Source organism: Anastrepha obliqua, chromosome 2 (assembly GCF_027943255.1).
Source record: "Anastrepha obliqua isolate idAnaObli1 chromosome 2, idAnaObli1_1.0, whole genome shotgun sequence".
Lineage (NCBI taxonomy): Eukaryota > Metazoa > Arthropoda > Insecta > Diptera > Tephritidae > Anastrepha > Anastrepha obliqua.
The window spans coordinates 7,841,787-7,854,519 of record NC_072893.1 but is presented as its reverse complement, the minus strand read 5'-3'; the positions used below and the strand labels follow the sequence as shown (position 1 = coordinate 7,854,519).

The window sequence follows — 12,733 nt, the reverse complement described above, 5'->3', positions numbered from 1 at the left end:
TAATAGTGAAAGTATTCTATGAACTGAGCTGGTCATCTAACAGAACAGATCAACTCAAAGCAGAGTGCATGATGAGGCTTAAAAATGGAATACCCAGGAGGCAAAAATCAACATTTTCGACAACTGCTCTTCTTTGCCTTTCATCGAGGTCAAAAAGCTGCCGAAGCAGACCGGGACAATTACGACGTGAATAGAGAAGGTTTCCAGCATGAAAATGGTTTGGAAAGTTTAAAATTGTGACTTTGACGTCGATGACCGTTCCGAATTCAGTGAAGAACGTCTCAAATCACTTTTGAAGCAGAACGGCCGCCAAACCGGAAACCGGTTTAAAAATGAACTGCGATCATAAAACGATTCTGAACCGCCTAGATTAAATGGGATTTGCCAAAAAATTTAGAGTATGTGTGCCTCACGAGCTCAAGGAAAATTACGAAGAAAGTCGCCTTCGAACGAGCAACACGCGATCATAAACAGCGCTTTTTGTACCGAACCGTCACGGGAGATGAGAAATGGTGCCTATACATCAATATGAAGCAAAGAAAGGACTGGGTGGCTTCAGGAGATACGCCAAAGCCGAGAGTCAAGCCCAAAGAAGTTCTTGATTTGTGTTTGGTGGGACTGGGAGGGCATAGTGCACTGGAAAATGCTCGAAAATAATGTCACGGTCAACAAGGGGCTCTAGATCGCCCAGCTACACCGCGTGAATGAGACTATTCGACTGAAATGACCTGATCGACATGGTCAAACTATACTCCTTCACGACAACGCCAGGCCCCATGTTACACAAATCGTCAAAGCCGCACTACAAGAGGTCGAGTAGGAGGTCCTTCAGCATCCACCATCTTTTCCGATCCCTGTCAAACCATATGAAGGGCCTTACTTTCGATAACAAAGAGGTGCTTCAAAACTCGCTCAACCACTTTTTTGACACCGGACCAGGCGATTATTGGCGGCAACAAATTGGTCGTTGTCAACAGCAACGACGAAAATATAATTGAGTAACTCATTGATATAATTATTGTTTTTTGTTTCAATAAAAGTCTTCGGTAAAAACGCTACGAACTTACTCCCCAACCCAATATATATAATTGGAGCGTACACCCTTTCAGGGTACGAGTATTTTGCCGAACCATTATAACAACAGCTAATTTATATGTATAACAAGCTCCTAAAGCTGTTCCTATTTTGAACTCACCTCGCCGATGTGTAGGCGTTGCTTGATTTCGCCACATCATCCTGCAGTGCTATCATTTTTGCTTTGGTCTCCTCCAACTCTCGCTGCATTTCCACCGTCTCCTGCGTATGCATATCTTCAACTTCTAGCAAATGTTCTCGCAGTCGCTCTAAATCCTTACGTATAGCCGCATTTTGCTCTTCCACTTCCGCCTTCTCCTGCTGTATCAGCCGCTGGTTTGTCTGCTCCGTCAGTAAGTTCGTCGTGAGTATATCGGACTTTTCTTTGAGGAATTTTATTTGGTCTTGCTGCTTCTCCAGCTCCTTACGTAACTCGCTTAGCGTGCTGTCTAGCGTTGGGCATCTATCGCATGGTTTTTCTTGTTGTTGAACTTGCAGTTGTTGTACAAGTGGCTGCAGACGTTGAATTTCTGTGTAGTATTGCATGTTTTCCGCATGTTTCTGTTGCAGCGCCTTAATCATTTCGCTCTTCTCGTAGTTCAATGTTTCGACAGTTTTTTGCAAATCAGCTGTAGCCAAGAGTTCTGCTTCAAGCTGTGCAATTCGTGTAATTGCTGACGCATCGGTACTGGTAGATGTTACCGCCGATTCTTGCAATGTCTTTAGCTCGACGCTGTGCGCTTCGTATTTCCGCTTTAACTCTTCAAATTCGGCTATGAGTGCTTCTTTCTCCTGTTTCAGCTGCGACAAGTGTTCGACATTAACTGTTTGTTGTTGTAGCTTTTCTTGCAACTCATCATTTTCTTTCTCTTTCTCTGCTAGCAGGCTACGCATCTCATTCAATGCGCTTTCCTTCTCTGCTATTATTTGCTCGGACTCTTTAAACTGCTCGAGTATTTTAGCTAAATAATCACTCGTTTCTAGTATTTTTTTCTTATGGCTCTCCACTACTATATCTTTGGCCAATACTTCCTGATTCAACTGCTGATTAAGTGTGGCCAGTTCATCGAGTTGCTTTTGAACGTCACCGCTCCGATCGCGTTCCTCTTCCAGCTGCTTTGCATCTTGCCGCATGCGCATCACAAGCATCTCTTGCTCCGATAACTTTTTCTCTGCTTCCTCTCGTTTCTTAATGGCATCCTGCAGTGCTGATTTTTGCGTCTGCATGGCTGCTACCAAATCTGCGTGATCTTTGCTCAATCGCACCAATTGACCTTCTAAGTTTTGATGCTTTTCTTCAGCGCTCTTTAGCGCTACATCATCGTCTGTTTGCTTACAATTGATGGACTTTTGCTCATTTAGCTCAAACAGCAAATTTCCTTTTTCTAACTCTAATGCCTCGACCTGCAACTTGAGATCGTTTTCGGCTGTTTGCAGCTCACTGAAACGCAGTTGGATGGCGCGTAACTCTTCGGTCAGCGCTTGTTTCTCTAGTTCGAGTTCATCCTTGCTTTTATTTAATTCATCATATTCTTGCTCCAAAGACTGGTTCAACTTACTAGACTCCTCCAGCTGTGCTTCCAGCTGCATAAGACTTTCTTCGTTGTGTTCGTGAATCGTTTCAAGTTTGTTGCGTTTGTAGTTCTCCAGCTCGTTCAGTAATATCTCGTTATTTTTCATTAATTCGTCGCACTGTAGAATGTACTGGGAGATGTCGGCCTCAAGCGTCTTTTTCTCATGATCCCAAACCATTTTATTGTCTTGTAAATCGAGTATTTCCTCAGACATACGAGATATATTCCGTTCCATTGCATTGACAGTTCTGGTGACGCGCTCCTGCACTGCTCGACAAGCCTCTTCCATTTCGTTCGTCAGCTTGGATTTTATGTGTGAGCTGAGTAACTCTCTTATTTTGTCCACCGTTAATGGCTCATCATCATCAGCATCCAAATCGGTGACCTCTTGCTTTTCCTCAGCAATGGCTTCTCGGAATTTCGCTTGCGCCATCGAAAGTACTTCAGCACGTAGACTTTCGTTTTCGTCATTCAGCGACTTAAGACGTTCCGCTAACTCAGCGCTGTAGTTATCAGATTCTGCTTCAACATCTGCAGTTAGGTGCAACTGTTGATTCTCAACCATCAAGTTTTGCACTTTGCTCTCCAGCTCGGTGACGCGCTCTTGTGTGGCACGTAGACCCTGTAACTCAATCTGCAGACTTTCTTTCTCACTCTCAGACAACAACAATCGCTTCTCAAGCTCTAAAGCATTCTGCAAACTCTCCTTCATGTTGGTAATCTCCGTCTCGATCTTTACTTTCTCTTCAGTCAGCGCCTTTAGCTGTTGCTGTGCGATGACAGCTTCGGCCGCCTTTTCTTTCAAAGCTTCCAGTTTTTCTTGTTGTTCTTCTAATTGTTCTTTCGCAGCTTGCAAAGCGCCATCGGTTTCCTCACAACGGGTCTGTAGTTCCTGCATATTTTCACGCAGCACCGTCAACGCCAGTTCCTTTTCCATTTCACAGTCTTGCAATTTCAATGCAAAGCTGCCATTTTCCAATGTCAATTCCGAGACTCGATTTTCCAATTGCACAATTTTGTCCTTTAGCTCTTCCTTTGTCGGCGGCGTGGCGGGGCCCGAAGAATTGGCGTCACCTTCACGCACCACAATGAACTCGTCTTCGCTTTGCTTGCCAGTTGAACTGGTCGACGACTCTGATGTCTTTTTCTCCTTGATTTGTTTTGCATCTTCCAGTTCCTTCATTAATTGTTCCACACGCAGTTGAAGTTGAGCCATTTCTGCCTCAGCTTTGTCTGTCAAATGCCCGGCAGCCTTCACCTTTTCAATAAGTTCCACATTATCTTGCGTCTTTTTATCGAGCAATGCTTGCAAATCGGCCATATCCTCAGTGGACTTCTTGATCTCAGCTTCATAATTAGTAACCAGAGTTTGCAGCACCTGTTTCTCTGATTCAAACACTTCTTGTTGTTTCGCTAGACTCTCTAATTGCTTCTGCATTGTGGCCGTTGCCAATTCACTGTTTATGAATTTGTCGGCGTGCTCCTTCTTCAAGGCCTCATAACTGTTGGTAACAGCTGTGAGTTTCTGCTGTAGATCGGTTTTGAGTTCAAGCACATTCTGCATAGCCAGATTGTGTTGATTGTCCAACTCTTCGAGCGCCAAATTCAACTGCTTATTCTCCTCCTCCAATTGCTGATTCCGCTTTTCGAGTGCCACGTTATGCTCATTGGAAGCACGTGGTACTCGTTTTTTGGATGAAGTGCGTGCGCTGCTGCCCAGTGGCACCTCCTCCAGAGTAATGTTGACCATTTCGTTGCCAGTGCCGCTACTCGATGATTGCGAGGAGTGATCATTGTCAGATTTGACATTTTCTGGTTCCCAGCACCAGCTGTCTTCCAACGGAGTGGCTGCATTTGTGTCATCCTTTGTAGGCTAGAAAGAGGCAAAATGATTACAAATTAGTAAAAATTTATTGTAGATGAAAATTTAATGAAGAGTTTGGCTGAAGGTAGGGATAGCTGATATAGGGTCTTGTAAAGGTATAGTTCATAATTGTGTATGCCATTGAAATATCCTAACTTTTCTCTCAAAAAGCCAAATCGCGACTTCTAAGGCAAGTTATTTAGTTCTAATGCTTTAGTATACACCATAGAGGGCCGGAAAATACTTTTTTGTTGTATTTGAGGTTATGCAAGAAGATAAGATACTTCCTTTTCAAAGAGGTCGTTATGGCTTCTAAGTATTACCCGGGTCTTTTGTGGTTTTTTGCTATAATTAAACCTCTGTACCTTTAATTCGTATTCAGTAAATTCAAAATGCTTTTTAAAACTTATAAAAAGGTTTTAAATGTTAAGAGGGGTAGAGAGAAGCAGATCTAATATTCTCGGGTAACCTCAAAAGGAGCGAAAAATTAGATTTACACTTTCAAAACGTCAAATTTTATAAGAATCAACAAATTTTCAGCAGCACAAAAATCTTCTCAGAGTGGGTTTTTTTAATTTTTTTTTTAATTATACAAATTTTTTTCTTAACTTGGAATTTTTGTAGCATCAGACTACAATAAAAAAAGAAACAAACACAAAACTCAAAAATTTTCGCATTTTGAGTATAAAAAAGCACCGTATTTATTGCCAAGAGCAAAAAGCTGGCATTACTGCAAAACCATGTTAGGGCGACGTCACGTACTCTCTGATGGGCGTAACCTTGTTTTTATCATTCTTCTTTATCCACCATATTTATTTATATTTTTTATATACATCTTTCCAATGCGAATAGAATAAGCAGTAGGCAAATTTTGACAGTAATGGCGAAGCGAATGTAGTATTTTCGCGAGTGGCAATACAGGAAATTCATTTTCGACGCTCATTCGCCATTTTGTGGTGAATTCGCTGGAGATTCTCATACCACAATTCGCGGCTGTTAAATTCGCCTATATTTTCATTCGCTTCGCAAGTGACAATTCCTGCCTTAAGGGGTTACATGGGTTTCGTTGGTTCAAAAACGATTTTTTTTTTTTGCTTATTAATTTCTACAACATCTCAGGAATATTATCCTAAATTTTCAAGTCGATTCGAATAATAAATTCGGAGATACAGCCTTTGGAAGGTGTGCGCTCCAAGCCACTTTTATTGTTACTCAAAACTTTAAACGCGTTTTTCTCGGAACCGTGTTTTCAAAGTCGGTTGTCACATTTTCTCGAAAACTACTCAACCGGTCTTGATGAAATTTTACATAGGTGTTCGAAATACAATTTACTCGTGCTTGAACGAAAGATTTTGTTTTTTTTTTCAATTACAACTATTTAAACAAAAACAAAATGTCAAGCAAATTTGACTGAAATTTTCATTTTTTTTTGCAAAAATGTCTGCCAAAATTCCAATTTTTACTTTTTTTCTTTCCTTCGTTCAAGCACGAGTTTATGGTCTTAACTAAAGCACTTATTTTTGTTTTTTTTTATTTTTGATGAGCCTGTCAGGAGTTATGCTGACTACGCGGACGCACCTTTTTTTCGAGGGGTCACCGGAAATGACGTCACAATGGAGGAGTTTTAATTTTTTTTTTTTGGAAATTTCAGAAATTATTCTTTAAATATGTATCTATAAGACAGAAAAAAGTTTGAATTAAATAAGTAATTTTTTACTTAGAAAAAAAAAATTGAAAATAGGCCTTTTTTATCCGACGAAACCCATGTAACCCCTTAAACTCGAACAAACTACTTTACGTGAGCGTACAGAATGACATTTCATATTCCACCTACAACCAGAGCACTTTTGGAGTACAATAAAATCTCAAAAAAAAGAAAAAAATATTGATTTACCATGTACGAGGTTTACTTTTAAATCTTCCATTGGCGCTCTGTACTGTTAGTTTATTTTGCTCTGTTATTGGTGATGTTATTAACATTTACATTACTTTTATTTAAAATTGTATACCTCCTCATGTCATGGACTAAATCAATCGAATTGAAAATGAAATATACGACTACTTTTAAGTTTTATTTAAAAAACATTTTCTTTATATTGTACCTCTAATTTGTAAGCTTCTGTAGCCACAGATTTAATATTATAAATGAGTTGAAATGAAGTTTCATAGTCACATTTAAATTTTCAGTCGGCGCAAACGCATAGAAATAAGGCTGCATAAAATGTCATCCGACTCATTAAAGTCAACACAAAGGTGCCACTTAGGTAATAAATATTAATGAACACATTCCGCTACTCGCTAATTTAATCTTAACGCCTTTTCTTAAGCCACATCTAAATTGAAGTTCCACTACAAATGACGGGCGGCTATGCGCCTGCATGCAACTTTTCACGCAAAACACTTGCCAATGCAGCATCACCTTCTCCATTTATTTTCTTATTCTCATAAATGCTTAGCTAAATGATTATGTCTGTAAGCGTGCGTATTTAAATAAATTGCATACTTGAGCTTGTTTCGAGTGTCTGCGAGCGTGCGTGCGTGCGTGCCTGCGTTTCCATTCAGTCGTTCCGCTATTTTCAAAATCACTCAAGCGACAATACAAAATGCAAAGGCATTGACGACAATTGGAGAGCACACCAGCAAAGGCGGCGACCACAATAGCAAAACGGGCAACAAGTTAAGTTAGCCCAGTAGCACTGGACACAGGCAGAGTCACACAGCAACAGCCGAAAGCATTGCAATTTGGTTCGTCATACGCCATTGTGCAGAATAATTTCACCTCCTCTATTAACTACTAACCAGCTAACATAGTTGTGTAAATTTTATTTGCATGTGTACAAGTATTCGTGCGTTATACCCGCATGGGGACCCAATAAACCAAAGTGAGAGGACTAAAGGGCAGATTTATTAAATACGGATTTATTTGATTTTTTTTTTTAATTTATGTATAAAAATTTTAAAATTAGAGCCTAGGTAAGACCTATAGCTGATATGCGCCTTAAGCTTTAATTAATTTAGTAGGAAAAATTGGGAAAAAAATGAAAAGGAAGGTGGTCGGCACGCGCAATTCCATCAGCAGGTATAAGAAACAGGAAAAAACCAAGCGCAGTTATTCTACTAAAATAAATCGTAAAGAAAAGAACTTAGTTATTATTATATTTTCATTATCATATTATCTTCCCGCCTAGAGAAAGGTGGAACACTAGTCCAACATGGCTACATGATGACTCGCAAATATGGTATACAGATGGATCCAAAACGCTCCAGGGGGTAGTAGCAGGAATAGTGGGGCCTAGAGCAAACAAATCTTTAACACTGAGTACATTTTAAATTTTTCAATTCGGAGCTTTTCGCCATTATGGAAACAGTGGAAAATCGTATCCAAAAGAGGGATCGAAAAAGTAAAAATTAAAATACTTTCGGATGGTCAATCAGTCTTCAAAGCCTTAAATAGCTTAACGTTCAATTCAAAAACGCTTATAGAGTGTAACAATGCATTCATCAAACTGGCGAATCTTAATCAGATTGCCCTGATTTGGGCACCAGGACATGAGGGACACGAAAGAAACGAGAAGGCAGACTTTTATGCCAAAAAAGGGGCGGCAAAGCCATTTATTGGACCAACCACATTTTTCGGCTTGAACAAAAAGAAACTAAAACAGGAAGCCAAAAATGGACTAACATAAAAAGCAAGGAATACTGGAACGCCATAAACGGTCTTAATCACTCCAAAAAGTTGCTGAACTTTAATACCAACCGAGCAAACTCTGCTCTAGCCCTATACAAAAAGGGTATCAGATTACTCTGTGGAGCACTTACAGATTACTTTGCCTGGAGTAAACACTTCAATACAATAGGACTATCTAGCACTAGTTTATGCGGGTGATAAAGAGGAGTCCATGGAACACTTAATCAACAACTGTGAAACATTAGGCCACAGAAAGCACAGAATCTTCTCGATCATCGTCAGAAGGGCTCGTACCTACTAGAGAATGAAGGAATGTTCTCTCCTAAGGAGCTGGTTCGATTCCTCGCAATACTAAATAATTAAAATTAAGCACTTAGGAGCGCAAAAATTTTACGCAAAAATAATGGATTTATTTTTCCTCAAACTGATATTTAAGGCTGGATCGAATAATCGAGCTCGCCAGCTCACAGGATAATTTCAAATCGCTGAGGGCATTAAAAAAGGATTCATAGAAAATGAAAAGACTCCACGATGCTGCTTTAAAATCTCGATGAACCAGCAAAAATCAATCCACTCCGAGAATGCGAAAAAATCACAAAGCACACACAAATTAGACTCAAACTGCTTAGCAGCAAGTCAGTTTCGAGAACGAGTTAAAATTCCCATTTTCTATAGCAACAGGTAATAAAAAAAACCAGCATACGTGAGAATAAAAACCGCTGAGCACTACCGAGGAAACGTAAGTTCGGAGAATGGTTAAGCTGGGACGTAGCACAATATTCTGGGAACGCTTTGCTGGCTTTGGTTAGCTGGATCTTTTAGTTGGAATCAACTCAGCTACATATCACCTCTTTCACATTCTCCGAACCTCGTTTCTTGGAACTATCACTAAATGGCATCGACCACGATGACTACTGATAGGTTAACGGATGGAGGCAGGTTTTTGACATGCTGCTATGACAGAAGGCAATAACAGAGGGCACAGTGAGTACTGTTAAGTAATTAACAGGTATTTGAGGTAAATTTAATAATTTTAAGTGGAACGCGCTTTTCACAAATCGCTGAAACTTGGTGTGTGTTTCCCAAGAGATGATACTAATTAAACATGACCGCGATTTGCGCTAGAAGTGTCATCGCTCTGACCTTGCACGAACTTTTCAAATGACCTTCGTATTTGTGCGTATTTAATCATGAAAATGCCAATTTTTCAAGGCGCTTCTGCTTGTTATCATTGTATCAAAATGAAATATTAATTTTTTTTTTGTTTTGTCAGGTAAAATTTTATTTGCAAGAAACGGAAACTTTCATATTGGTCTGGTCGGGCAATAATACTGAGCTCAACTTTATCGATAATCTTTGGCATATCATGAAAAAACAGGTAACCAGCATCAAACAGATAAGAGCATCAAAACTTACCTGGGAGTAGCTCTGATCCTCAAAAAGTATGTTATAAGTGCATTCCAGCAAAAATATAATATTATAGACTTGGATACATAAAAGGAATTTGAACAAGTATTGAACGCTCTGAAAAATGGATTTCAAGCACTGGAAAAATGAATGAAATCACGAGAAAAAAAATTTCAGAATTTGACATAAAATTTCAGCAAAGGATGGTCATTTGAAAAGTCCATCAAAAAGAAAAGCTACTTAATTATTTGGGTTAAACCTTTTTTACGTTTCGACATAGTCACCAGTAAAGCTGTACGGGTCGGCATTTTGGGCAATCTAAGCACAACCAGAAGATGCCAGCGGCGGAAATGAAAATATATCGCTGAGCAATAGGAATAACGCGCGTGGATAAAGTGAAAAATATACGAGTAAAGGCACGAGAAGAAAATGAGAGAAGGCAGGATAAGATGGTACGGAGGCGTAATGCGAAGAGACGAAGACCAAATCATCAAACTCCCCATGCATATAACTGAGCCAACGAGAACTAGAGGAAGTGCACAATCGACCTGGCTAAATACGATACAAAGGGACATAAGAGAACAATACCTCGATGATGTAACGACGCAGGACAGAGGAAGCTGGCGCAAGGACAAGGAAGGTCGACCCCAAATAGGGGCAAGGCAAAGATAGGCAAGAAAAGAGAGAGAGAGAGAGAGAGAACGAGAGAGAGATAGAGAGAGAGGGAGAGAGAGAGATAGTCTCATTTTAGGCTCATACACTTCGCCCAATGCTGTTCTAGTTGGTTGATAACTTCTGAATAACCGGATTGATCGAAGTCTGAGAAATAGCCCTTCGTTTCTGCAATCTCCTCCTCTTTTGAATAAAAACTTTTTCCCGCCAGCCATTTCTTCAAATTAAGTAACAAATAGTAGGCCAAGAGATCCAAGGGAGTCAAGTCTGGAGAATAGAGGAGATGTAAAGGGAGTTGGAACCCTACTGAGACGTGCGCTGGTTCATTGTCGTGATGGAAAAGGAAAATCACTCCTCTTCCTCGCTTGAAACGAATGCCAAACACAAAGAAACAGCTCGATCTTGCTGAAATTTGGTGTGTACGCTTCCAAGAGATGCTACTAACTAAACATAACCTCGATAACCGAAGGTAGCGCCATTTCTCTGACTCTGCACGGACTTTTTAAGCGACGCTCGTATTTGTATGTATAAAATTATGAAAATGCCAGGAAACCAAGGATCCACAAGCTGTTTTTACACATTTTATAAAACCAGGCTGCAAAAAGGTGCTCAATATGGGTGTGGCGCTTTAAAAAATTGAATGGATCGGATTTGTCTGCGAAACTCTGCTGAAACTTTACTAATGAAATCTCGAGATTTTTCAAGTGAATGTTTCTTCGTGATGGAAAATAGCGCACATACGGACATAATACGTAAACAGATGGTAAACGAAACTTGCTGCGTCTTCTCAAACTGCAGTAAAGATGGCGTTGTGGGATTGAAGTAAGCAATTGAGTCATGACAATGCTAGCCCACTTGAGTACGCCTCTGACGACGCAGGAGAAGCTAGGTTGGGAAATTTGATGCATCTAGGTTAGGTAGATTACACTCGGTAATCCTAAAGCACATTGTGATAGCTGCATTTGATTTCCAGCCTCTAAGTTGCTTAAACCACTTAGATGTTTTTACGAAGACAACTAGTCCCAAATTTCCCAGGTCTTCAAAGAAATAATCGTCCAGATATTTCGCACGGGTGGTGTTGTACCGACTCAATTCCTTCTTCATATTCATAACTCTTGCAGAAGCCATTGTGAAGTACACCCATTCTACTGGCTAGGGTGCCAATAGTGCAGTGAACCGTTATAACACGTGTGAGGGCGCTGTTAAATCTGTCGAATCCAGGCAGACATTTTGTCATTATAAGATTCAGTTTTGGTCAGATCAGTTTGCAGACCCTGCAATTAATAGTCAGAGACCACCTTCTATTGGTTTCCGTGATTCCGGTCAAGTGAATCGCAGTATACAGTAGGTTCTGGGTTATGCTTATGTCCTCCACCACGCACTGACGGTCAAGCTTGATGCATCTAACCTGTATAAAATGACTGCGCTCTCAGCCTATAACTTATTTTAACATCTCTCGAGTAAAGTTGAATTTAGAAGAGGCCTGAGAAATGCAGTTGAATCTGTTTGTCATTGACAAAACTCGATAAGTTCTAAGCTGATGAAACTTGACCAAGAAAAAATTGCAAAGGGTTAAAATAGTTGGTTCAAAAAAATTCATTAACAAACATAAAAATAATGCCTAGGCTGCATGAAAATTCGCACCGAACTTTGTAGGGAATCTCATATACTAGACATACGACCTTTTCTATGACCCGTGTGGCTGAAGACCAATCTAATCTTTTAATTTATCTATAGAATTTATTTTGTATCATAAATAAACTGTCAATAACAATAATTATAATAATTCATTTAACTATTTTCTTTGGGTAAGCGACAACTACAAAAAAAAAAACAAAAAACCAAAAGTAAATAATTGGCGCGTACCCTTTTGTTGGATGTTTGGCCGAGCTCATCCTCATATTTGTGGCGTGCGTCTTGATGTTGTTCCACAAATGGAGGGGCCTACAGGCTTAAGCCGATTCCGAACGGCAAATGGTTGATATGAGAAGCTTTTCATGGCAGAAACACGCTCAAAGGTTTGCGATTGCAATTAGAAAAAACTTTTTCTATAATTTTGCGAAAAACGAAAACTCAAACTTAAGCCTAAAAAGCCTTCGGATGGCTAAAAGCCTACAACTCTGAATTCCCTCCTTCACTTCCTTTCGTCGCTATGACTTATTGGGTTGCACATTTTTTCCAAACCATAATTCAGCACAAATGACGACGCTGACGTGCAGCAGCATTCGACTGCTTTATGGTTATTTTCGTTGACTTTTGGGTAGTTAAAGAAGATGAATTTGTTTTGCATAAATTGAATGCTTAGCAAACATTAAGTGAACCGCAGATGAGCCTACATTTAGCGATGGTGTAGTACCAAATGCAGCTATAACAAATAGTTGCAGAGAAGTCAAACCGCATTTGGGCGAGTTCAGCTAATTATGCGATCAAGTTATGTTTACCGCTGGCTTTGCC

General features: G+C 39.9%; 1 protein-coding gene across 2 annotated transcripts in view; it reads right to left on the bottom strand.

Annotated features, from left to right (window-relative positions):
- LOC129237750 (thyroid receptor-interacting protein 11) overlaps nucleotides 1-12,733 on the bottom strand; it is a 118,684-nt gene that overhangs the window by 12,706 nt on the left and 93,245 nt on the right. For both annotated transcript variants that reach the window (XM_054872675.1, XM_054872676.1), the window contains one exon: nucleotides 1,196-4,521. In XM_054872675.1, the coding sequence (XP_054728650.1) occupies nucleotides 1,196-4,521 (3,326 nt within the window). The remainder of the gene's footprint in view (nucleotides 1-1,195; nucleotides 4,522-12,733) is intronic.